At 50.5% G+C, this 27,207-nt stretch overlaps 1 protein-coding gene across 19 annotated transcripts in view; it reads right to left on the bottom strand.

Annotated features, from left to right (window-relative positions):
* TACC2 (transforming acidic coiled-coil containing protein 2) overlaps positions 1–27,207 on the bottom strand; it is a 213,260-nt gene that overhangs the window by 39,114 nt on the left and 146,939 nt on the right. For 12 of the 19 annotated variants that reach the window (XM_072805034.1, XM_072805046.1, XM_072805045.1 and 9 more), the window contains 2 exons: positions 12,147–12,292; positions 1,192–2,506 (listed from right to left, as the gene is read on the bottom strand). In XM_072805034.1, the coding sequence (XP_072661135.1) occupies positions 1,192–2,506; positions 12,147–12,292 (1,461 nt within the window). The remainder of the gene's footprint in view (positions 1–1,191; positions 2,507–12,146; positions 12,293–27,207) is intronic. The other 7 variants (XM_072805038.1, XM_072805049.1, XM_072805044.1 and 4 more) reach the window with 1 other exon arrangement.

Raw genomic sequence — 27,207 nt, forward strand, 5'->3', positions numbered from 1 at the left:
AGGACATATTAAAAAACAAACAAAAAAATAATAAAGCTTCCAACACAGCTTCAACAGAGCGTCTAGAAAAAGCCTCGTTGGGGAGCCAATCTCAGATGAGTCTTGAAATATTCGAGGCTAATGTCTGCTTAGAGAGCCTCCTCTCAGGAAGTTCCAGGTGCTTCTCAAATGTGAACCCCTTGGGGAGCCCAGAATGGCATGTAAAAAGGTCACGCTGTCTCCATTTGTACCGGGCAGAGTCAGAGGCGCCAGCAGCTGTGGTCTGCTCTGCTGGGTTGGTGCCAGAAGCCTGGTCCCTATGGCCTTGATCAATTACTGACCACACTTCACATGAGGGCAAGAGAGAGGCTCCAAGCACCATCCCCACGATGCTGGGAACCATGTCCTGAGCAGGGATCCGCGGCCATCCAGGTGACAGCTGGGTCTGGGGATGAATTGCAGAGGCCCAGACAGGAGGTCCTGGAGGGCACTCTCCCTGGCAAGTGTCAGTGGATACTTGAACCGACTATTAATGGCCTCCCAGGGATTATGGGGACTGTGTTCTCCCACTCGAGTTCCACTGATCTCTTCTGAACCTATAGGGCCTTGGAGTCTTGTCTGCAAAAGATGGCTAGAAAAAGGGAGGAAGACAAACGAGGTGCTTCTCACAGGTTGGCTGGGGTGCAAGGGGGGCATCCAGGCCAGACTTCTCGCTCATGGGCCTCACTCCTGGGCTGGTGTCCCATTAACAGGCAGACAGAAATACTCTAAATTCTAACAATATTTTAAGGGTAGATCTCCTAGCTTGTAGCCCACTCCAAAAAGCAATTCCCACACAAAATAGGAAAAAGGCTAAGTCACCAAAGGGGGGTTGACCAAGTCTCTACAGGACAGTTCCCTGTCTATGGGCTCTCCCACAGTCCCCTGGAGTCAAATGTCAGGTCTCCAGCTGAAAGTAATGCTTTAAACCACTGCCACAATAAGTGAAAGATTGAGGACTCTAGACCCAAAGGGACATGTGGCTGGGAGGTGCCACCACCGCGGGCGCAGAGAGGAAAGGAAACAGGTATCATGTTGCAAACCTGGCAGCGTTACGGCAGGTGGGGGAAAGGTCAGGGCAGCCACGTCCATCCAGACACGAGACCCAGGGTCACAGCCAACGCGCAGCCCCGCCTCCGCCTCTAACCTGACCACCTGCACCCCTGAACTTACGTCTTTAGGGGCGTCTTCTTCTTCTTGGCGGGCTTGTTCAGCCCATCCCCATCCACTCCATTGGCTTCGATGGCACTGGCTGGGATCTCAAAGGAGGCTGGGGATTTAGAAGGTGAGCTGGGGGTTTTAGAGGACGTCTTAAAAGGGTCAATGGATTCATCACAGGCGTCTGGGTCAAAGTTGTAGGACTGTTGGGGCAGTTTGGGAGACTCTTGCATTTTTGAGGTGGAAGAAAAAGGGTTAAAATTGGGGTCATCCCACTTGTCAATATCAAAGGTATAGGTACCTTTAGCCATAGGGATGTCATTGGGTTCATCGGGGGATCTGGTAGGCGAGGCAGGAGTGTTGTCGAGTTTCTCGGGTGTTTTTTTCATCTTTGGCCTCCTTAGGGGCATTTTGGCAACTGGCTTTTTGCCTAGCTTTTTGGTGGGAGGGGGGTTTTCCTGCTGGGTGTCCCAACTACCCTTGTCCTCAGAATAGTCAAACTCCAGCCTCACCGAGAGCCCTTTGACGGGGGAGTCCTCCTGCCCCCCACTCTCGGACGGGGTCACCTCCGCTGCCTCCGGAGCCGTGGCAAGAGGCGACGGTTTCCTTCCAACAGGGGGTGAGTTCTGCACCCTGCCACTTCCAGACGCCAGGGGGATGGCCCCTTCGGCACCCTCTGAGTCCAGAGGGCAGGGAGCCTTGGGCACAGCAGCAAGATCCAGGGGCGCCTCCTCTGACACGGCCGGTCCAGAACCTTCCGTCTTGGCCAATTCCGGCTTTATCTCGAATGCTCTAGTCTCCTCGCTGGGGTCGGGACACTCTTCCACGGGCTCTTGTTGTGTCTCTTTCACTGGGGGGGTTTCCGTGGGTTTCTTAGTGGTCTGCTTCTTTTTTAAGGAAGGTGGCCTTGGTTTTTTAGTTCGCTTAAGGGTACTGGAAGCACTGCTTGAGCCCGTGCTATACGCATCTGGGGCCGGGGCCACGGCCTCGGGGTTGCCTGAGCAAGAAGCACCATCAAAGTCACTAGCTTGCAGGCTGAGAGATCGGGAGAGCGTGGACTTGGAGACGGGCACAGAATCCGTGGACTTCCTCCGCGTGCTCACTTTGCATTCCTGACTCTTACTAGAGTCTGAGCAGCGGGGCTCCAAGGTCTGGAAATCATCCACCAGCTCGATGCTGTCAAAGTCTAAGTTGTAAGTCCCACTGCTGGCTATAGGCTTGTCTTCATCGAAGACGGCAGAGAAGGAGTGTGACGGGGGGCGGAAGGGGCTCCCTTCCACCGAGCTGCTGCGGGGGCCATCGGGGACAGACGCCGGCTCGGGACCGCAGCCTGATAAGAGGAGACGAAGCAGTCAGTGAGGGACATCGGACCCTGGGGCCTGTCTCACCTTGTGCCAGACTACGGCCCTGCCCGCCCCTCCCCTGCCAGGCCCCCGAGGAGGGGCACAGGGCTTGGGGACAAAGCCTGCTCTCCCCCACACAACTGGCTTCAGATCCTGGACAGGGCTTACCCTCTGGTTCCTCATCTGTAAAGTGGGAGTGACAAGGGCTGTTTAGGGAAGAGCTCATATCATTCAGTCATTCCAAAAACCTTTACCAAATTCCCAGTCGCGACCAGGCACCATTCTGGGAGCTGGGATTCAACAGAAGAACAAAACAGACAAAATTCGTGTCCTCCTGGAAGTTCCATTTTTCAGGGAGAAGACAGTTGAGAAACAAATAAACAAGCACAATGTACAGGCTGCCAGATGGTGATAAGTACTACGGAGAAAAATCAAGCCGGGGTAGGGGCGTTGCGATTTTAAAATAAAGTAGTTGGCAAAGCCCTCCAAGGAGGAAATACTTAAGCAAAGATCAGAAACAAGGTAAAGGAGGATAAAACAAGGAGCCAGGAGGATATCTGGGGGGCTCGAGGGGTTGGGGCATCACAGGTAAAAGGAACAGCAAGTGCAAAGGCCCTGGGGCAGAAGCACGCCTGGTGTGTTAAATATCAGAGGCCAGTGTGACTAACGCAAGGGAGAGGAAGACAGACATTACCATCATCAAGCCTGTTCTTGATTACTAAGAGCTTGTTGTGAGGAACAACAGGGAGCCCCAGTGTGGGGGCTCCCAGGGCACTGTGGTAGGACTGAGCATGTCCTGCCTGCTACTTTGTCCCTGTCCCTATGCCAGGCGTCCCCTGTAATCTCTCCCTCCAGCTCTGCCTGCCACGCTCCTCTTCTTGGCCTTTCCTCTGATCCATTCCCTCTCCTCTCTTTGCTGCTCTTCTTCCCAGCTTCCTCACCCCCACAGCCCCTGCCGGCTACAGAGGCTGCCCCTTATTTCAAAGCGCACCGTGCATGCTCCACTTGTTGGCCACGAGATGCTCCATCACCTCTGGACCCCTCCGCTCTGGGGGATCTGCCCAGCCTGGCCTTGGCTTGGCTACCCTGGGCTCTGCCCACACCAGGTGGTTCCTTTCATGCATTTCCAGCTCACAGCTGTCCGGGCAGTCGGGACGCCAGAAAATGATTGGCTGGACATCCAGCAATATGTCACTGAACAAAGGAGGGCAAATGTTGCAAAGAGGTCCACAGAAGAAGGGACTGGAGAGTTGGCACAGGTGCAGCCCGGGACAGAGTCATGCCCCCAAACATCCACCCCATGCCTGGCTGGGACAGCTGCCAGATAAAAGAGAGGATGTTCAGATAAATTTGAATTTCAGATCACTGAAAAAGGTATAAACACGTCTTGGTAATTCCTTGTTTATCTGGGATTCAGATTTAACAGGGCACCTTATATTTTTTATATACAGAATCTGGCAGCCTCATCCCAACAAATGAACAGGGTTTGGAAAACGCTCTGCTAAACCTGAACTGGCCTCTTGCTGTACATTTTCTCAGAGCAATTCACGCTCACTATTGCAAACGCCCAAGTGGTATTTGCGCGGTGCTTCCCAACTTTGCTCACGAGCAGATACTTCTCTTGGAGCACCTGGCGGAGAAATCCCAGCGGAGGAAGTGCCACCCGGGAGAAGACGACACAAACGAAGTCCAAGCCTCCTGAGTTCAGGAACTGGTCTGATTCACCTTAGCTCTCCCTTGGACTTGTCACACTTTCTCTTGCAATAAGCACCTCTAGAACTGAAGGCACCTTCTGGAAGCACATCTATTTGTGGTTCTAAACTGTCCCGTCTCTCCTGCACCCTACGCTACCCAGGCCCTACTTGGAGCTGGTGTCTTGCAAGACAGGCCCTTTTAAAGCCTCACGGCTCCTTCTACCAAATGACTCCTCTCTCACCTGAAAAACATTCCTGCCTCCTCCCTGCTTCCTTCTATAAAACCAACTCCCTCTCTACTTCTTCCGGGGCCTGGCACTGTCAACCCACCCCATCACAGCACAGGGGGGCCAGAAGGACCCAAGGACCCAGGGGAACAGCTGCCTTCACATGAGCCTCACAGGAAGGGAAGGAGCCTCACCCATCCCATCGTTTCCAAAGCAAGGCTCACAATCGCCAGCCTCCTGTCTCTCCCGGGCCTTCCGAGGACCTTCAGATGTCACTAGTTCCTTCAAATCATGCAACATGCAACCATCTGCTCACTTTTTGACCCAGAAGAAAAGCTCCCTGTCTGCTAAACACCCTTTCCTCTTCAGAACTGACATTCCCTAATTAAATCATCATGGACTAGGAAACCTGATCTTGCTGAAGAGTTTTTAGGCCTTGGCACTGCGCTCTGTCGGGATGGTGGGTTCTCTGGGCCAGAGGCCTACGCTTTTCATGACAGGGTGTTAGGCAGCATTGCTGGCTTCCACCCACCAGATGCCATTGGCACCTCAACCCCAGCTGTGACAACCGAAAATGTTTTAGGGGTGCCTGGGTGGCTCAGTCAGTTAAGCATCTGCCTTTGGCTCAGGTCATGATCCCGGGGGTCCTGGGATTGAGCCCCACATTGGGCTCCCTGCTCAGCGGGAAGTCTGCTTCTTCTCTTCCCCCTCCCCAGCACTCGTGCATGCTCTCTCAAATAAAAAAATAAAATCTCAAAAAAAAAAAAAAATGCTTCTAAAAATTGCCAAATGTCCCGAGAGGCCTCATCATCCCTGGCTGAGGACCACTGTCTTACTGTGTGGTAGTTAAGAAGGTTATTCTATAGGGCTTATTACAGGGCTGGGAGGGCCCTTCAAAGCACTCTTCAGAGGAACCCTGGATACGGACCCGAGAAAAGGTCACTGCCACATAGAGGCCCTGAATTTCCAAAGCAAGTGTGGTCCGACTGGGTTCGCAGCCCCACCCACTGGGGTTCTAAATTCCACACACCACATCTGCATGAAGACAATCTGTTCATTCATTCACTCCATGAATAAGCTGGGTGCCTCCCGTGTATCAGCCACTGTGGAGGTGCAGTGGACATAGAGGTGAGGAAAGACGAGACCCCAGATGGATCCATCTACCCCATCAGTGCAGACCTAGGCAATGCTTGTCCTGGCTCCAGGTTTGGGCTCAGTCTGATGACACAATGAGCATCCCTGGTTCAGCCAATGCAGGTTTGCTTGGCAGAAAGGGGGGATTTCCAGGGACATCAGTCAGCAGAGGACACCATGACCAAGTGCCACAGATGCGGTGGGGGAAATAGCAGACATTTATTGTCTCATAGTCTGGATGCTGAAGTCCAAGGTCAAGGTGTCAACAGATTTGCTTTCTCCTGAGGCCTTTCGTTGGCTTGCGGATGGCCGTCTCCTCTGTGTCCCCACATGGCCTTTCCTCTGTGTGGGCTCATCCCTGGGGCCCTTTCCTCTTCTTACAGGGACACTAGTTCTAATGGATCAGGGCCCCACCCTTCCAACCTCATTTACCCTTAAACATCTCTGTAAAGGTCCTACCTTCAATACAATCACACTGGGGCTTAGGGCTTCAACAACTGAACTTGGGAGAACACAATGTCCTCTGCAACACCAGTGGAGGGCAGTAAAACCCCCAAACTAAGGTTAAAAACAAATGTGTTTGGAAAGGAGGGAATTCCAAGCAAAGACAGAAAGGCACTGAGGGGTGTCTCTACCCCGTGGACATCACCTTACCATCTCCCAAGGCCACATTCCCTAGCCCTGTGGGGCTGCTTCTCCCTGGAGTACTTAATGCCAGCTTTGCTGGTGCTTCTCTCTCTCCCACTCACCACTACCCACCCCCCAACTTTGGGCAGAGATCCATGGGCCCAGAGGACCAAACGTGTCAACGCGTGGCACCCCAGTGCTCCCAGACTCTCACCTTCAACCAGCAGATCAATGTGAATGGCTCTCATAGACAGGGGACATAACTTCACATCCTCTAAGTACATGAGTAATAATCTATTACGATTAATGTTTATTCTGGAAAAGGTCTCCATTTTAAGTAGGCTAATGAGATCCAAATGGAGCATTATTGGTCTTTAGGTGGCATTTTACTGGTAGCTGTGGGCTCAGAGCAAATCCATGATGAATGCAGCACTTCCCAAACTTGCCTATCCTGAGACACATCCCCAGGGAGTATGGCACAGCTGGGGTGAGGGCTCCGAACCCCCATTTCTCACGGGTGCTACAGGCCGCCCATGAGCAGGGAAGTCTGGGGGCTGGGCTGGCTCACCGCACCTGCTCCCTATCAGGACCTGAAAACCTCCAGGGGCAACAGTTTAATATCTGGCCACAGAAATGGTTTGGAGGAGGAGCCTGGATTGGCTTGGATTGACCTTTGAGGTGAACTCTGATTGCCTGCAGGGATTTTGCCTGGAGATAGGGGGCATGAGGAGGGTGGGAGTGGCAGCAGGGGCGGTCCCTGTGTGCCCACCCTCCCATATTGTCACCAAGCCCAGAATGGGCCAACAAGAGAGGCAGGAGGCCCATGAGAAGCCAGCTGCTCCTCCGGACCAGGAGGGCCTTCAGATTCTCACAGACACCCTGCTGGGCCCTGAGGACCACTAGGTCCAACCCACTGGGTCTGTGCCCGCTGCCTCCTGGACGCCTGCCCTGATCTCACACGTCTATCTTCTCAAACCTTCCTTCAAATGCCAAAATCTGAAGATGGAGCAGCACGGCCCGAGGCATTGTGGGGAGTGACAAGTATTAACCAGGGTGTCTTTGCTTAGAGATGGAAGTTCTCTATGCAAACCAGCTCATTCCTACCAGAGCCCACCGTGTGAGCAGCCAAATGAAGCCGCCCCAGTTAGGATGGGAGAACATAAAAGGGACCTCGCAAAGAGTGCAAGGAGCAAAGAGTGACATCTCCCCAGGGGCACCAGGAGCACCGTGGGGGCTGGAGCGTGCAGTCCTGCTGCAGGGCAGCGTGCAAAGCCTTGGGCTGGGTGCCGGCTCTGCCTGGGGCACACTGAATGTCCCTTCTCCCCTGCCCCGGGGACTGCTGTCTCCTGCATCCTCCGGGCCAGAGCTCGGCGGCTTCCTCCCCCGACCCCATGTCCTGCCCTGGCTCTCCCCACGCAGGGCTGCCCGCCGGGCGGGCCACTGTCCACCCCTGGCCAGGCCCCAGGGAAGCACCGGGCTGTCTTCCTGTTGACAAACTCCGTGCTTCTCACTCCTGGGAGGTGGGGAGAGGCACCGGCAGGGGTGACTCTGACAGTGGCCACTCTGCTCTTTCAGCCTGTGTTCCCAGACTTCCCCCCACCTCCCACCTCCCCTCCATGTCACAGGGGGCATGAAACCAGCAGTTCTGGAAGCGCTTTCTCTACGAGCTAAAGAAGATAGCATCGCGACGGATCACTAGGACACCACACGCCCCAGTGCGGACTCCAGCCGAGTCAGGGCTCACGGGCCCCAGGTGACACAGACCCTGGCTCTGCCGCTGCTCAGCTGGGTGACCCTGGCCAAAGCTCCGTAACCTCACTGTGCCTCACTGTCACCGTCCCCAAAACCACCTCGCAGGGGTGGCATAAATCAGAGGTCATCCTTCTAACAGTACCTGCTGCAAGGAAAACATGCACAAATGTGACCTGTTGTTCTAGCTGTAGCAGGACAACAGTCCCAGGGCCCAGCTCATCCTCTGTCCTGGGAGGAAAGGAGCTACTCACCTGGGTATGTTGGGCCCATGAGCATCGTGAAATCCTTGTGCACCTCGCGGGGCCATCAGGGGCCACTGAGCGGGGCTCAGAGAGCAGTCAGTTCCCCCAGGAAAGTCATTAAGGGAAATCAGTGCTCGCTCGGAGGCTCGGAGCCCCTCCAGATTCTTGGTGTGCCCACCCTCCTCCTGCAGGTGGACACCTCTGAGCCTCAGCTGAAAACCAGGCATTCTCGTGAGGACAAAAAGTGAGAACCACTTAAGCTCCCAACACAGGGCACAGCCGTACCAGGACACGGCAACCCTTGTGCATGTGAAAGTGACACCCACTCCCTGTACCCCTGCCCCAGGGAAGGTTGGGAAGGCCCTCACCTGGCTGGGCTCCCGGATGCCTTCCTATCTCTCTGTAGGGGCACCCCTGCCCTGCAGACTCAGGGGAGAGGAAGGTAAGTAATAATGTGTATGGAGACATGGTCCCCTGGGGGACAGAAGCCACTGGGTGTGCTGAGATCCTTTCTGAGTCCCCCTAAAGACACTGGCCACGAACAACCATGTGGAACACAATCAGTGCCTCAGCAAAGGCCACCCTTCCCCTGCGGCAGAGAGGAAAGGTCTAGAGCACGCAGGGCAGTGTCTCCAGTCACCTCCAAGGCCCCAAGACGGGCCTTCCTGGGCAGTCTCCCAGCGAAGGGAAGAAAATAGGCTTCACCACAGGGGAAGCAATGTCCCCGGAGGGAGGGCAACCATCGAAGGAGCCCACCTCTGGTATCACAAAACCAGGCTCAGCTCACTGACCATCCGCTTGCTGCCCACCTCACAACTGCTTGTCCATCCTCTGCCTTGGGGTACCTTAATGCACCAGCTCGCTTCACCTGCAGAGAGCAGCCTGGTTTCCCAATGGAAAGGAGTCAAGAGTTCTGGGTTCTGATCCCAGCACCCCTCATGGAGGGCGAGGTCTGGAATCTCCACCTCCCACTGGGGGAGCAGGTAATGTTACACAGGGATGTGAGCACAGGGGGATGATTCTGGGCTGAGCTGGTTATGAAACTCAAAGAGAACCCAGCACAGGCCTGGCACGCAGTGGACACTTAAATGGGAGCTATTGCTTATTTCTACGTATGCCCCACACTGGCCACCATACGGCAGCCACACACTGTGATCTCAGAACCAGGGAAGGCCAGAAAGGGAAGGAGGACCCTGGGGGGCTGGCAGGCTGCCCTCTTCATTTTACGGGTAAGAGAAAACCGGGCTCAGACAAGCTGCATCCTGGCCCAGTCCAGCCTAGATGAAGGGCATCCCCCCATCCTCCTGTCCCCAGGGCCACATACATGCTGGCAGGACCCAAAGTGAGGCCACTGCCTGATTGCTTCCCACCATGTGGGTTTCTAGGAGAGCAAATCAGGTCTTTATTCACAGCCAAGGGTCTAATCTATCATTTCATGTGGCTCTTCTGGCACCTTTAGCAATATTCCAGGCACTTTGCAGAGGAAAGCCAAACAATAGGTATCTCCCTCGGTGCCCTTTCTTTCCTGCGGTTCTCCGAAGGAACCTTTCTCCCCCTCTAGCCACCTCTGAAAGCAGGTACACCCGCCTACTCACGCCTCTGCTGTGCCCCACGCTGTCTGCAGAATGGACCAGCAGACTTTTCTAACAAGTGCAGCAAATCAAACAGATCTTTGTACAGCCCAATCCAGGGGGGCTCTAAGCAGTCACGATCCCAATCGTAAGAGTCCTCATTATGTAAGCGGTTTATATTTAGCTTCATTGGAGTTTTCCAAGAAAGAGAAGCAGAAAATCCCTGTTCAAAGACTCCAACTGATGTCGTGAAAAGTTCTGTGGGGCTGTGGCTCGGGGCAATTACCAGCTCCAACCCCTTCCGGGTGGCGGTTGTCTCTCAATCCCCTGTGATGCTCATTCTTTCCGAAGCTGCCGTCCTAAGAAAGAGGCCGGTGCTGTGCGTGTTTGTTTTTAAGAATGGAGATTGTTCTTTGCTTTGTTGAAAAGCAAGTCAGGCAGAAGGAACGACAGGCCACAGGAAAGAACAGAAGCACCAAATCATCCCCAGATGCTCCCAGGATGACTGGCTGGAAATTCTAGAAGGCACGCATCAGCTCACATCCTTCCCTGTGCATGCACTTCCGTGGAGCAGGTGGATGGACCCTACACTGTGATACACCATCATCTTCTTCTCAATTCTTTCCTAAAGTATCCCACCCATGTGTGGGCATGAACTTGTACCCACAAGAAAGGATAGTTTACTTCCAATCACATGTTTGATCTAGGGCTTACAATCTAAGGGTGATTTTTTTTTTGCAGTATTACAGGAAATGAATTTTTAGATGTTTCATAATATGGAAGAAAAAATGGGAACGCTAAAAAGCTCTCAGCAGTCCTTCTGGCTCCTTCTCTACTTTAAAACCAGATAAATTGCAATAATTCCCCTCTCAGGGCCCAGCCCCCAGGCTAGCCATGCAGAATCAGATCCTACTAGCTGATGAGCTGTCAGAGACGGGAGAGTATGAAAATCGTATTTGTCAGACACCAGCGAAGACATCTACCCTCCCCAAAACTGGTCCTAACCCTTTTCCCCAGGACTGGGGAGCAAATCTGCTTAGGAATCGGCCCCAGAGTGTCTACCCTTTCTAAAATAATGGCCTGTTTGAACCCAGGACAGGTGGAAAGAATTCTACCCATTTTTTTGTAAAACCAATATCAAGGTCAAAATGTCATTTGACTTTACAGTTCCCCTGGCTTCTGGCCAGGGTAAGAGGATGAATGGAGGCCCAGCCATCAGCTTGCTCCTTCTCCTCCCTCACCTGGGGTGGCCTTGAGCACAGGTGTGTGGACACCCCACCTGTGGGTCTCGGCCCCATCCTTGGTTCCTCCAAGATACAAACATGAGTAAAGTCAACCTGGGAAGATGGGCCATGGGAAGGGGACCAGATATGCCCAGGAAGTGGCTGCCCCTAGGAATCCAGAGTGTGGTCTAGGAGATTGGCCCTGCAGCCTCACCACGTAGAGAGGACTGTGGCTGGAGGAAAGTCAGAGTGGGGCCCTCTAAAATACACAACCCAATGCAGGAAGGTAGTGCAGGTCTAAGGACAGTACTACCCAGCCCCCTAATCAGCTGCTGGGCCATTTCTGGGACCACCTGGCCCCTGACCAGCCTGTAGAATCACTTCTGGGACCACCTGACCCCTGACCAGCCTGCAGGACCATTTCTGGCAGTCCCCATTCTCCTTCCAGCTCTCATATTAAACTTCCATGCTGGAGGTAGTCCCACTCCTGCTGGTGTAACTGGAGGATGCACACACAAAACACGAGCCAGGTGAGTAGGCTGAGACTGGGGACCGAGATCTATCCCATCCCCTCCTACCTCCAGCAATCATACTTGAAAGGTAGGGAAAGGTCTGTGTTTTAAGTCACACTAGGGAGACAGGATGCTGGAAAGTGATAGGAAATCAGGGGACTTGTGGTTAATGAGGGATAAATGAACCATCCTGCATGGGTTTGGGTATCTCTGGCTTTCTCTTCTTTCCCATTTACTACATACCTCCATTCCCCAGCCCCTGGAGGCTATGGTCTTTATGCAAATGCAGATTCATGTGGGCTGTCTAGAACTAGTGTTCTTATGGGAATCAAGGGCCAAATATTAGAACCTAAGATAGGATTCCACACAGAAACCTCCCAGACCCACTTGTCCCCTCAAACCCAATTCTGGATGCCAAGTGAAAGGTACCAGGACTAAATGAGTGGTTTCCCCACAGGCCAGCCCTAAACATCATCAAAGCAAACAGAATAATCCACTGTATCTGTTCACTCAGATACAGTGAGCAGAGCCTGGAGCAGAAAGACGCCAGTGGCTGGGGAGTGTCTAAGGAGCTCCAGTGGGTACCCCCCAACCAGCTGCCCCAGCCCAGGGCTGCTCCCAAGCTTCCCCGGGGGAGCACCTGACCTTGGTTACCTGGTTCTTCCAGGGGAGGCTGTGCGCTGATCTCAGGCTCTAGAGTGACTTCGGGGGGTGGCGGGGGTGGGGCTGGTGGAGCTTTGACAGGAGTCGTGGACTCGGGAGTCTCAAATGCTTCTTCAGAGTCAGAACTCCTGATGGAGAGAGAAGGAGAAAAGCACAGGATTAGGCAGGGGCCAGGGCTGAGTCTGCTCCGAGGGGCCGGGGGCCAGCACTGCTGAGGCTGTGTGGCCCTCTGACCCCTACCCGGGACAGCGAGATCCAGGCTTGTTGCCCAATTTAACTGTTCAAGGAAAGATGTGAGGAAAGTCATTTCCCAGCATGATTCCCAAGAGGGAATCTCATTATCACCAGCTTTGTTCCCAAATGATGTATGCTTTGAACTAAGCCCCGTGAGAAATACATATTTCTGGCCTCAGTGACAAATACAAACACAAGGGAACCTTTGATCAACTCTGGCACCAATTCAGTCAAACTGATATTCCCAGAACACATTACGATGCCATGGTTCCAACACATCATAGGGTCCATACTCCATGAAACCAAATTTCATATGGTCTCTCCCCGCATCATTCTCTCCCCTGCCCTTCCTTCCCAGAGCTTCTCATAACTTATTCTAGATTTATTCACTTCCTCATTGTGTTATCTTTCTCATCTACTGAGCTCCAAGGCCATGAGGGCAGCAAGCCTTATTTATCACAGCATCTCTGAGCCTAAGCCAGGAGGCAATGAATAAATATCTGTTGAATGAATGAATGAACGAACGAACGAACAAAAAAGTAAGCTGACAAGCCAGCTCGCTGGAGGATGTACCAGACCAAGACATTAAACCCAGCCTGCTGACCTCACTGAGAACGATAATAACCGCTGCTGCTCTGCTGGAAGGTCTGCTCTCAAGGAAGATTCTTCATCCAGGGAACGGGACCAAACTTCCACCCCAAGGACATCCGACTCAGAAATAAGAGGGAGGCTGCTCAATAAACTAAAGCCTTGTCCTGGACTCTAGAAAACCCAGAGCAGATAGCCCTTCTCCATCATCCTGCTTCTCCCAGGGGCTCAATTTTGAGCCAAAAAGAATGAGACCTCTGGAGCCAAGCATGTGTCCTCAGGCTGCAGGGGCAGCTCCTCCCTTGCCCAAGATGCCCTGGACCAACCTCACTCTGAGGATGCCAGAGTACGAGCGGCGGCAGCAGCATCCCCTGGGCTGATTCCCACCTCGAGATATCGTAGAGAGACTAAAATGCCATTTATTCATTTGCAACAGGGAAGGTAATCATCAAGAGGGTGGATACTCAGGACTGCTGCTGGCAAAAGTGACCCAGCAGACAAATCTGGGTGAAGACACACAATCAGAGGGTGACGAACCAGGTGAGTCTAGAGCATGAAATGCTCACGTTGCTGAGCTCATGCTGCTGAGGGTCAACGGACTAGTGACCTCCACGCAGGACAGCATCTTCTAAAGACTATCTGCCAGCAGGCGGAGAGAACCAGGAACCAAGCCAATCTCCTCCACCGTCAGCCAGCACAGGAAAAAGGAGCCATCCGGCGAGTTTTCCTTCAGAAAAATCTACACATTGACGTTTTTTACAACTTGTCAGTGACTCATTTTATCAGCGCCAAAGACCCCACCCCCAAGAACCCTGGCTCCTCCAACCAGCCGCAAGGCCCTCCAGGGACCCAAAGAGACAGAACAGAAACCTCAGAGCTGCTTTTGACGAGATCCAATGAGCTGAAGCTTGCACGCTATCAAGTTTCACGCGTAAAGACTGAACCCACACAAACAGGATGGGGGCCAGCTGACTTTTTACAAACACACATTAATATCAAAGGCCTTAGCTTTTGTCTGGGGGATGTGAGGATACACACGTGGACGACAGCAGATCAAGGTAGCGGAGTTTTGCAGGGCCTGTTCGCCAGCATGAAAAACACAAGGACGTCACGCACTGGAGAATCAAAGAGGAATAAGAGATCGGGTCCCCCTGGCGGGCCCTGGATGTCACCCTGCCCCCCGTCGCTGCACGCATCAGGACAAGGCGCACGGAGCCAACTTGCCTCTTTTCAGAGCTTCCTTGGAGGGCCATCAGGCTGGAGTCTCCACTGCTGGTCACCGCAGTCCACATCCACTGGGCCCATTCCACCAAGGGCCACATCCGCCAGGTCGCAAAAGCCATCTCTGCCGAAGGACAGCCTCTGTCCCGTGAGGTCCCACCCCTGATCCCCTTGCCGTACCCCTGGGATCTAAATGTGTCCAAGATGTCAGGAGGAAGTTAGCCACACTGCCGGCCACGGACGCGGAGAGCTGCTCCAGCGTGCGGTGGAGGCACGGAGTGAACGGCTGCGCTCTTCCCGGGGCTTCTGCAACCCTGGGCCCTGGCGACGTGCGGCTTTAGAGCACAAAGGACCCCTGCTCTTTCCCAACAGCACAAGCAAGCGACAGGGAGGGCCGGATGCTCTCGGGTCCGAGCTGCTGAATTCCAATGAGGTCCCCCCTGCTGCAGCTGCCCCGCCGGTGCACCTGCTCAGAAGGAGCCACATTCACCGCTGCCCGCGCGGGCGGGAGAGGGCACACCAAGCCCCTTTGTGGTCCCTTGCCTGTTTACCACGAACCACTTCTGCATCAAAACACCACGGGCGACCGTGGACCACAGGAATGGCATTTACTTCCGGTGCTGCCCGCGTGGTGTTCACATTTCCGCTCCCTCTCCCAGGAGCAGAGAGCAAGTTAATTAGAGGAGGCGGATGGCAGCTTTTTTAATTAGCTCTTTTCCCCCTGTTCAGTTTCCCAGAGGGCTCAGAAACATTTCCAAGAGCAGGGATTTCTGCAGTCCACCCACAAAGAGCCTGTACATAAAAATAAAGCAGCACTTTGGAGTCCCAATGCATAAAAGCAGCTCCCCTCGGCTGTTTGATGTTTTTTTTCCCTACTAGAAAAAAATAAGTACAATAAATTATTCTGTTAAGGCTCCATGCACTTTCAAAATGAAAGAAAGGGAAATTAATTTGCCGCAAAGATGCATCAGAAAGAATGTGCCACTCCAGTCCGCTAAAACGTCTCTCAATTAGAGGAAAATGCATTTACCAGGATATGCATACATGATATTCTCTATACAAGGTAATATGGAAATACACGCAAATAAAATAAGATGTATGTCTTTCCATAAAAGATAGCTCTTAATGACCAGTCATGAAATATGAGGACTTTAATTCCTAGCATGAAAAGCTTTATCATAGTTATATGCTGAGCTGTTCCGTTCTGTGTCAGGCACCGGGCTAGGCCCATTTGTACCTTTCTCCGTAGTCTCCAAAAACAGCCTGCCTGCTGGAGAACAGGCCCATTTTCCAGATGGCATAACAATGGCTTAGGGAAGCAAATTACTTTGCCCTTGGCCATCTAGTTAGCAAGCACTGGAAGTTGGGTTCAAATCCAGAACTGTCTGCCTCTAAAATCTGCCCTCTTTTTACTGTATCAGTGGTTTCCAAACATTTTTGACAGTAGAACTCTTCTTCCAAATGAATCCCATGCACTGAGAAAAAAGCAGGATTTCATTTATTTTATAAGCTCAATTTAGAAGATATTCTTATGACAAAGTCCATCATTGGGAACAATAAAGCTATCTTGACAAACTTGATAACTTGACACCAGGGGTTTGGATGCCAGCGGCAGCCTGGGATCTGCTAACTGCTCCCCAGGTTGCACATTACCAGGCAGAGTCCTGATGCAGACTGATGAGTGACTGCAAACAGCACCTGTTTCTTAATAGTTTGTCCTGTGATCACGGATATTCTTTAATAAGGCAGACAGGGCCAAACAGCTACCTGACAGTACAAAACCAAATTAATCCATCGGCACAAGGCAATATGCTGGTGGTATCCAAGGCGACACAGTATGGAGGATCCAGAATGGAAGGAAAGATAGAAACACGTAACCCCAAGGGTGCCTGGGTAGCTCAGTGGTTGAGCATCTGCTTTTGGCTCAGCGCATGATCCCCAGGTCCTGGGATCGAGTCCTGCATAGGGCTCCTTGTAGGGAGCCTGCCTCTTCCTCTGCTTATATCTCTGCCTCTCTCTCTGTGTCTCTCATGAATAAATAAAATCTTAAAAAAAAAAAAAAAGAGAGAGAGGAAGAAACATGTAACCCAATGCCAAGTACAGAGAGACTGTGTTAGCCACGGAAACCAAACCTGCCAAGCTCCCCAGGTGTGTGTCAACAAAGTTTTAAAGTATTGTTTCAAATATTTCCTCGGATTTCAGAGAATATATAGTTCTGAGGTCCCACTGAGCAGAGTCTGAAAACCTCTGCTTCACACAATGAAGAAATCAGTCCCTCCACAGATGACACACTGTGTTAAAATACAGCACTTCGTGGAAACTATCCCCAAAGCAAGACAGCTGGCAAAATGTAGGACCCTAGGGCTGTTGTGCTATCTTTCTGGTTTACTTTCAATAGTTTCATGTTTTACTTCTATGAACTGTAACAACAAAATAGTATAAGATCAGCACCCACACAAATACATCAATGTAAGTTAGCACAACACATGATAAAGTTAGCATAATATGATATAATCACACACATATACGTATATACACAAAAGCATGTGTGAATGTGTATGTGTATAAATAAAACATAGGTATCTCCCTTTTTTTAAGCTTATTTATTTATAATCTCTACACCCAACGTGGGGTTCAAACTCCAGACCCCAAGATCAAGAGTCACATGCTCTACCGACTGAGTCAGCCAGGGGCCCCAAAACATGGATATCTCTCACTAAAGAGGTGCTATAAATGTTGTTTTTTGGCTTCTCACTAAGCAGTTACATTTTGCTCAAGTCTTACAGGAGGTAATTCAAGGGCTTGGGAAAGTAAATCTCAAATACCACAGAATGAATCTTCCAACTCTGAAGATGGAAGAAAAATTCCCATTCCAACATGCTTATCACGTCCTTTTTTTTTTTTTTTTTTTTAAGATTTTAGTTTTATTTATTCATGAGACAGAGAGAGAGAGGCAGAGACACAGGCAGAGGGAGAAGCAGGCTCCATGCAGGGAGCCCAATGTGGGACTCCATCCCATGACCCCAGATCACACCCTGAGCCAAAGGCAGATGCTCAGTCACTGACCCACCCAGGCATCTCTTATCACATCCTTCTAAACAAGCAAGGGAACTGAGGCCAGGGGAGCTGCGGTGACTTCCCAAGGTAACCAGCTCGTTTTGGCAGAGCCTTGGCTGGACCTTCAATAGAACCGGCCTGTTTTCATTACACACTGTGTCCAAGTATGAGCCTCCCCCATCCTAACTGCAGTGCCCTGGCACCTAACTGCATTTCCCTGCCAGGAAATCTAAAGTTACCTCTACTGAAGTGCTATCTCGTTATCAAGAAATAGTTCATTCTTCTTTCTTTCAAAGATTTTATCTATTTATTTATTTTAGAGGCAGGGGGAAAGAGAGAGAGCAGGAGCTGGGGGAGGGGAGGATGGAGAGGGAGAGAAAGAACTCCTTGCTGAGCGTGGAGGCCCATGTGGGGCCTGATCCCATGGTCCCCAGATCATGATCTGAGCAGAAACCAAGAGTCGGACACTCAACTAACTGAGCCACCAAGATGCCCCAAGAAGTTATCTACCTAGAAAGTTATCTATTTCTATGGCAAATTCTCAGAATTCTAGTGAAAGTGAGCCTGGGGATAGAGATCTTGGAACCACCCCCCAAAAGTGAAAGGCCACAGTGCAGGCACTCTAGAGGCAGGGGGGCTTCCCATGACATAAGCCCCACCCTCTCAGGTCCCCCTGGAGGGCCCACCTGAGCAAGAGGTAAGTGGCCCTCAGGCCTCCTTCCCTTTGAAACCAAACCCAGAGAGAGGCGACAGTGCTGACCCAAAGCTCTATGCCTTGGCTCACACCCTCCAGGCTGAAAGACACCTGCCATTCCTGAAGAGAGAGAGACCCTCCAGAAACAACACAGAGCTCTTGGCAGATCAGACCATCTCCCTCATCTCTGCATCTAAGAGTTTGATGGATTTGTGCAAGAAAGGGTATTTTTGAAATTGTCCTGCACTAAATTCTATCAAAATGCACCACATTGGACAGCCTTGTCAAGAAATGCGACAGTCCCTGTCGCAACACATGTGCATACTCTCGCACGCACACCCACACACACTTCCCTCCTCCCTAAAGCAGCTTGACCAGACTGGTCATTTTGGGGGAGGGGGGTTGGCCGAAAAGACTCTTTCACTTCAATGTGCCCATCAGGCAGAGAGGAAAGGAACCTGCTCTGCAATATCGCTCTTCAACATTTAGGTCAAGGGAGAATGTCATTGCAACAGGACCAAATGCTAAGACATTTCTTGGATTGTCAGGTGACCAAGGAGGCCATGGTCAGATGCCGTCTTCCATGAACACAGAGCTAGTTCTGGCAAGCCAGGTTGCTAGAGTTTTCCAGGCTGATGCTCCAGGAAAGAACCAAAGCAGATGACAGCACACTTCTCCCAAGATTTCCGGCACCTAGCATCTGTCGGGTTGCTATAGCAGGTCCCATTTTCAGATTCAAGTAGCTAGCAGTTGGGGGCCACTTGGAGATACCATCGGGGGTCCAGGGGCACCAGCAGTCGACACACTGGCCGTTTCTAGGCTAGGTGGCATCCCAGGGAGGGAAGCGGCCTGGTGAAGGCTAAGAGCACACACAAATAAGCAACCCACTCAGATCCAATGGAAGATGGGAGACAGAATTTTCCCCAAGGCAATGAGCAACTGCCATAGAATTCCTTCCAAGGACGTCACTCACTGTAACTGGGTGAACTCAAGCAAGTCCCCTGACTGCCTGGGCCCTTGGATTACTTGTCCAATAAAGGGAAAAATAACTGTAAGGATAATCCCTTCCCCTGATTACTGCTGCTCTGATTCTGCCCGTGGCCTCCAGCCACTAGGAAGCTGGGGGAATGTGATCTGCTAGCAAGCTAAGTCTCCTATTTTATTTAGTCACAGCTACAGATTTGGGCATGAAGGAGAATCTAGAGCCTACACACTACGTGGGACGGCTGTCCTGCCAGGCCGCCTGTGAACAGAAGTACGTCCTGCAGGACACCGGGCCTCTCAGGGTGATCTTCATCCTTCCCTTGAGGTGCACACAGCCCACAAACCCCAGCGGCGGGGAGGGGGAGGAGTATTTCCAGAATGGAGGAGGCTCGGTGTGGTGTCATGCAAGTCTGGGTGCACACACACATGTGCCCAACGCAACATCCCTACACACACTTCGTTCTGCAACCACCTAATTTGCAACAACACCAGGCACTTAGCGGAAGAGACGCTCCAGTGGCTGAGTGCTTTAGGGCAGGCAGGGTAGAAAGAAGGCTGAGCCAGCAGCCCCGCGCTCCTGATGCCACCTGTTTGCAACTGGATCCTGGAGAAATGCCAGAATGCCAATCAAGTCTCAGGACTTGACAAAGAAAGGGACTCGACTGCCTCTTAATACCCTTGCCTTCTGCAACGATATCTCCGAAATCTCATCTGTGTCGCTGAACTCCTTGCTTGGGTAACCTAAGCTGGAATCTTTAAAGTCAGATTCTTAAAAATCTAACCAGAAATAAGATATTTATAGACATTAGCAAGAAAAGAAAAGAACACATGGAAATGAGAAAGACAGAAGAAGGAGCTTTCTACAGACTATCGTTAGGAGTCCTTCCCTTTTCTCTAGCGAGAACTCCAGAACACCCTACCTGGTCAGACTGTGAACAAGCAAACCAGCCAGCTAAGACTTCACCGGCGATCAAGGGAACACAAAAACGTCTCTGTTCAACTACGTGTGCTAAAGATTCGGCACTTTCCTTGATGAAAAGCTCTTCTGGTATTGTCTGACAACACACTTATCCTTCTTTTATATACTATTCTGGTAGCTTTGTGCAATGGACTGGATACGTGTGTCCCCAAAATTCATGTTGAAATCTCGTTCCCAGTGTGATGGATGTGATTCGAACCTGATCCAGCCCTTGGATAAGGATAAGGATAAGGATAAGGATAAGGATAAGGATAAGGATAAGGATAAGGATAAGGATAAGGGTGTCCTTATAAAAGAAATCCCAGGGAACCGCCTTGCCAGGCTCTCACCAGACACCGAATCTGTTGATTGGGGATTCTCCAGCCTTCAGAACTGTGAGGAATAAATGTTTGTTGTTGAAGCTGCCCCACCTATGGCACTTTTGTTTTACCTAGCCTCAACAGACCAAGACAGTTTGGTACCTAGTTTCTGAAACCAAAACAAATCAGAAAGGGCAGGGCAGACGGGTGTAGGGACAGCATCTATGAAGCCTGAGGATCTGTGAGACAGAAGGACCATAAAAGACGATGCAAGAACTCAGAAAGAGCGTAATGTCTGGTCACCCACTAGGGCAGGCTTCCCCAGCACCTGGCAAGTGCCAGACCCACCCCCAGCACCACACACTGTTGACGTGGGCGTGGTAGGTTCACGTGTATAGTCAGCAGAGCTCCAAGTTGAGTAATAAGTAGGAAAAAATAGCAAATTAAGGAATTATATATAGTATGAGCTTATTTGGGATAATTATATAGAAACATAAATATACAGAAACATCCATGCACATTTACATAACAGACATATACCTGTGTAGAGACAGGAATATAAGTGCACAGAGGCAACATAAGTGTTGTTTTTGTAATCAGAAAAGATATCTCAGCATGAGTACACACTCGCTTTGCTACAGGGGAGGATGCTGGCCTGAAGAGGACAGGGCCCAGCCACGCTGCTGGGGACACCAGGGGCCTTCCCAGATCTGCTCAGCATGCTCTCCCCAAGCCCAGGTTTCCAGAATGCAAGGAATGGGCCTCGCCTGGGTCTGATTAGCTGGATTTTGTGCAGGGTAGCATGGTGTAAGAGGAGTGGACCAGGGGTTTGGGGCAGGGGCAGCAGCTGGAATATAGCCTTCCTCCCTGCACAGCCCAGGGCAGACACACCTGCCTGGGACCTGCCCTTTCAGGTGCTCCCACAACCAGCAGAAAGCACTCACCCTGCCTCCTGGGCTCACCATGTACAAGCCACAAATGTCTGCTGTCAGGGTCTTTTCCCAGGCAGGACCTGGGCACCAGGTTGGGGGTGCCTCCCCCAGGGACTGCTCATCTCAGCCAACCTTACAGCTTGTTCTTCAGCCTCCTCACCTCTCTTCCCACCTGACCCCCACAACAGGCAAGGCATGGGGATACAGGGACATTGTTCCACGACAATCTCAGTAGGATTTGTCACCTGTTCTGGGCCAGGCACCTGGGCGGCCAAGTCAGACACACCAGCAACCTGCTCTCAAGAAGCTCATGAGCATCCTTCTGGGGCCCGAGGTTGAAAATCCAGAGCCAAGGGGACCTGTGACTCATTGAGGGGCTAAAGAGTCCCACGGGGCAGAGCCAAGACAAGAGCATATGTCTTGTGCCCCTTGTCCCAAACCAAGTGGCTTCTTCTGTGACCCCAGGGCTCCTGCAAACGGCAGCTAGAGTCTGCAAACATTTGGGTGCCATCGGATTTCCAAGGCATCCTCAGCTCTGGGGTGATGGATCAAACAATGGGGTTTCCGCATCTGGATTCATGATCCCCATGGGGGCACCTGCCAGGCCAGCCTGGATCCCCTGTCCTCGGCCCTTTTCTCTCATGCTCTGCTGTCCCTCGCCATACCTTAGCCTGTCCCTCATTCAACCACCAAGGGCGTGTCCAAGTGGCCCCAGCCCTGCCCTCCTGACTACAACCACTTGAGGTTCCTGGAACCTACCTTGGGTGACAGGGGAGGTTGTGGACACCCAGACCCTTGGGGCCCCCCAACTGCCTTCTTCAGGGGGCTCAGGCCAGCCCCTGAATTCTGCTACCCTCACTGACTCACACCTCAGAGGGCAACAGTCATCACAGGGTCAAGGGCGACGCAAGTGCTAACCAAGCTCAGAGCAGATTCTTTCCACTCAGCAGAACAAGGGTGGTTCCGGCCTTAGCATTCAGGGCTCCCAGGTTCTTTATATCCAAAGCACCCTCACCTAAGTGTCTGTCTGTCTCCATATCTATTTCTGCGTGTCTCTGAGACTCTGAATTGGGCTGGGTTTCTATTTGTCCTAGAGTCTCTCAGTATTTGTCTCCCTCTCCTCTGCTCTCCCTTCCCCCAGTGTGCGTGTGTGTGTGTGTGTGTGTGTGTGCACATGCCCCCCACCCCGTTTCTCCAATCCCCCCACCCCCATCTCTGGTCAAAAGGAGGAAAAGCACATTTGGAAGCTGCCTCCTAATCTGAATCCTGCCCTTTCCATCAACAATAAAAGCTCGTGTGTTTTGACTTTAAAATTCATCACTTAAAATTTCGCCTTTAGAGTAGTCCTTCAAAGATTTGCAAATTTTTTTTTTTGCAAATTATTATTAATAACAACAACAAAGGATTTGAGGACTTTCCTGCATCGGACAACATCCCTATACTCGTCTCTTCTTAATGTTTCAACATGAATTCATTACTGAATCACGTTGAGGTCATTGCATTTAACATAAATATTTGACCTGTGAACAACACAGGGGTTTGGAGCACCAACCATCCCCCCTACCCATGCAGTCAAAATCCAAGTATAACTTTTGACTCTCCAAAAACTTGACTACCAACAATCTACTGTTGACCAAGTACCTTACTGGTAACATAAAGAGTTGATTATCATGTATTTTATATGTTACATGTATTATATACTGTATTCATACAAGAAAGTAAGCTAGAGAAAATATTATGAAAATCATAAAGAAGAGAAAGTATTGAAAAAACACATATAAAAGTGGGGAAGAGAAAATATTACAGAAATCATAAGGAAGAGAAAGTATATTTATAGCCCTGAACTGCAACAGAAAAAAAAAAACCCATATAAAAGTGGAGAAGAAAAAAATATTAAGGAAGAGAAAGTTATTTATAGCACTGAACTGCATCGGAAAAAAACCCATATAAAAGAGGAGAAAATATTAAGGAAATCATAAGGAAGAGAAAGTATATTTATAGCACTGAACTGCATTGGAAAAAAACCACATATAAATGGAGCCTCGCAGTGCAAGGGTCAACTGTATACACTTTACAGGCAGATTTCACCCAGTTTGCTAAACCCCCCCGAGCAGCCCCCTGTGAGATCGAAGCAGCTGGGATAACAAATCACAGCATCACATCCTCCTGCTGAGACTGCTGACCTTGAGTGAGCCTTCCCAGACCTGAAGCTTTCCTGATTTAGAGAGTAGGTTCAGTCATTGTTATATTTCATTTATCTGAAAATCAGTAATTCCGCACCCCGCCCCCCCCGCCCCCAGCATTGCCCAGGGGTGATGCTCAGCCAATACCTCCCCCAGCTGGTCTCTGCAGATCAAAGACAAACTCTCCCGGAAAATTCCTTCCCAGCTCTGCTAAATAAATGGCAACGTGTGGTCCACTGTGTGTCTCAATGATGACTTTGCCCCAGAAGCAAAATGTGGCAAACCTGTGCCAGGGATGGGATGGCTAGAACTCTTTAGTAAGAAGCCTGACATTTAGAGAGTTTTAAAAGCTCGTTTTCTAGCAATGTCTGCAAACAGTGCTTTTGTACGAAAAGGGAGCACTTAAATCCTCTGTCCCTTTCCTTCCGATCTCTTGATGTGACCACTGATGTGACCACGAGGAAAAGAATGGCTTGTAAACAGCCTGCCAGTTACAGAGAATAAGTATTGTTCAATGCCTTGAAAACGTGCATTTCTCTTAAGGCACTGCCTACTTCAGGATATTTTCACACCATTCTCTCATACATAATGCAGCCACATCGCTCAGTCTTTGACCCACTTATTAAAAAAATTCTAAACAGGGGGGCGCCTGAGTGGTGCAGTTGGCTAAGTGTCAGACTCCTGATTTCAGCTCAGGTCATGATCTCAGGGCTGTGGGATCGAGGCCTGGAGCCTGCTTGAGATTCTTCTGTCTCCCCTTCTGCCCCTCCTCCCCCAAATAAATAAATAAAATCTTTATAAAAAATTCTCAACCTGGGCACCTGGGTGGCCCAGTTGTTGAGCGTCTGCCTTCAGCTCAGGGCATGACCCCGGGGTCCCAGGATCCAGTCCCACATCGGGCTCCCCACAGGGAGCCTGCCTCTCCCTCTGCCTGTGTCTCTGCCTATGTCTCACACATTTTTTAAAAAATCTTTAAAAAAAAAATTCTGAACTGATGAAGTCTGAATTAAATCATGCTCTTCACATATAATATCTGAATTATCTGATTCTGAGAATTTTATAGAAGGAAACAGCATGGCATTCGTAAAAAATAAAAATAAAAACGAGCATTTATAGATCTGGCTCCAAATTTTGGACAGGTGCCTTAACACACCTTCCCTGGGCCCGTTTCCTCACCTTTGCAGAGGCAGGAACATGGACCACATGAGGCTGCTGAGAAGTGAGTCTATACTTGCACAATCAGGCATTGAGAAGGCGCTGACTGGCTCCAGTCGTTAGTAAGTTCAAAATCCTACAACTAAGATTCCTGTATTCCTCGCCTGAACCTAATCAGAGAAACATAAAGCACAGTCCTATTTTCTTTAAAGCCCCCTGTAGCCAGAGGACAGTTATACCAATGATTCATGGGTTTACAGAGCAATGAGAAGAGAATGTGATTTTCTTGCTCTTCCCACACACCCAATACACTCTCCTACCCTCAGCTCATGCTCTCTCTCTTTCACACACACACACACACACACACACACACACACACACACGCTGCTAAAATGGCTGTGGGCGAGGAATTGTAAAATCAAGCAATAAATTTCACTCGAATATTTACTGAATTAATTCACAGCCACTCTGACAAATTGTAATCAGCAAAGTAGAAGGAGTGCTGACTCGGTTCGTTCTGGGCTCTGGGGTGCAGAGAGAGTTTTTCTCTCTCTGGCGTACCCTAAAAGGAAGACAGACACGAAGACGGACATGAAGAAGGAAGGAGGAGCCCGTCCTCGCAGAGCCGGGGAAAGAAGGTTCCAGGCCGAGAAACTGGTGAAGAGCCCAGGGATGGGAAGGAGCTTGCCAGGTGCAAAGGGTGGGCTGAGTGATGGGCCCTGGGGAGGAGGGCCAGGAGCAGAAAGTCTGCCCTGAGAAGCTGGAAGGCCTGCAGAGGGCTTCCCACGGGGGAGGACTCTGTGAAGGCCACCGTGAGTGCTCTGATGACAGCAGCAGGGTGGCAGCGGGGGCAGAGGGAGAGCCCATCACATCAGCGAGGAAACTGAGTCCAGAGTCAGAAGGTGGGGCCGAGCACTAGACTGATTGGCAGCCAAGGTGAGGAGTGGTCGGACTCGAGACCCACGTGGAAGGTGGAGGAAAAAGCTGAGATCCCAAGTGTGCTTTTGAAAAGTGTGGGCTAAAATAAGCATTTACTTTTACTGTCACCATCACTGATACAAGAAAGAAGACTGTTCTTCGTAGGGCGCCTGGGTGGCTCAGTCTTGGTTAAGCACCTGCCTTCAGCTCAGGTCATGATCCCGGGGTCCTGGGATCGAGCCCTCTGTCGGGCTCTATGCTCAGAGGAGAATTTGCTTCTCTCCTCTCCTCCTCCCCCTGCTTGTGCTGTCTCTCTCTCTCCCTCTCTCAAATAAATAAAATCTTTTAAAAAGGAAGAAAGAAAAAAAAGAAAGAAGATAGTTTTTCTTGACCCCAAGAGACCCTGAATCATCTCTTACACCGGTGGATTTAATAACAAAAGTATGGGAGCCATAATCAGTGGTTTGAATATGACAAGGCTGATAAGTAACCTCAGATTTCAATTACACATAACAAAGCTCCAATGAACGATACAATTTCCCACATCAAACGGGCAAACCCTCTCAAGGTTAAGGGTTTTGTGACAATAACCCAATTGAGTTAAAATAGACTCTCAGAGCTGACCTTCCTGCCACTCTACCACTCAATTTGATGATGAAAGGGTCAGAAAAAGGTATGAATCTGACAATGGCCACCTGACTACTTCAATGCCTCGGGCCTTCGAGCCCTGACTTAGAAACAAGCTCCAGCCTCTCTCTTATTTTTAGGACAAGGGCAGCTTTGTGCTTTGTTTTCTCAAATCTCTTGTATCAAAGGCTCAAAGTTTTCCATTATCTCAAGGTTCCTACTATTTTAAAAGTCATGCTTCTGGTTTCAGCTGGAATCTTAATGAAAGTTGAATTAAATAATTAGGGGCTTATCTCCTCTTTATTTGTCACAGGACATGTTGACAGATCAAGCATGAGAAAAAAAGGAAAGAATCAAGGATTTTGCCTCAGTTTTGGCTCACACAACTGGAAGGAGGTGGTACTGGTGAGAGCACGTGCTCTGGTATGAATGGAGACTGACAAATTCTGCCCGAATTTAAGATCGAAAAGCTCTGACTCTTGACATTCCCATATAGCACTTCTTTCAAAAGCCAACAACAGAGGGGGTTCATCTGCTTGGCTCAGGTGGTCGAGATCAACGAAGGACTGAACAGACTGGGCCACTCAAGATCAGACTTGATAGAAATCCATCGACCAAATCATCATTCCAGGGGCACCTGGGTGGCTCAGTTGGTTAGGTGTCTGCCTTCGGCTCAGGTCATGATCCCAGGGTCTTGGGATGGAGTCCCATGTCGGGATCCCTGGTCAGCAGAGAGCCTGCATCCCGCTGCTTATGCTTGCTTTCTCTCTCTCTCAAATAAATAATTAAAAAAAATTTTTTAATTCCATCATTCCACAGCCGCTAAGCAAATAAATAGAAAACCTACAACAAAGACACCAGTGATGGAAAATTAGCATTTCCACCGAAGAATGTGCAAAAATACTCGGATACAGAAAAATAACCAGACACTCCCTGGTGCTATTTCAAGACCAAGGCCCCACAAGTCCTCGATTTCCCCTTAGACACCTTTCTCACTCCAGGATGTGGAAGCAATGCTTCAGAGAGAAAGGGAAGGAGGAAGAGGAGGAGAGAGCCAACATCACTCTGAGCAAGGGCCTCCACAGGCACAGACACTTGAGAAGCAGGCCACGGGTTCTCATCTGCGGGGCACCCAGAGGTGAGCTGGCCCCTCCCATCCCTGTGCATCACAC

Source organism: Canis lupus, chromosome 29 (genome assembly GCF_048164855.1).
Source record: "Canis lupus baileyi chromosome 29, mCanLup2.hap1, whole genome shotgun sequence".
NCBI lineage: Eukaryota > Metazoa > Chordata > Mammalia > Carnivora > Canidae > Canis > Canis lupus.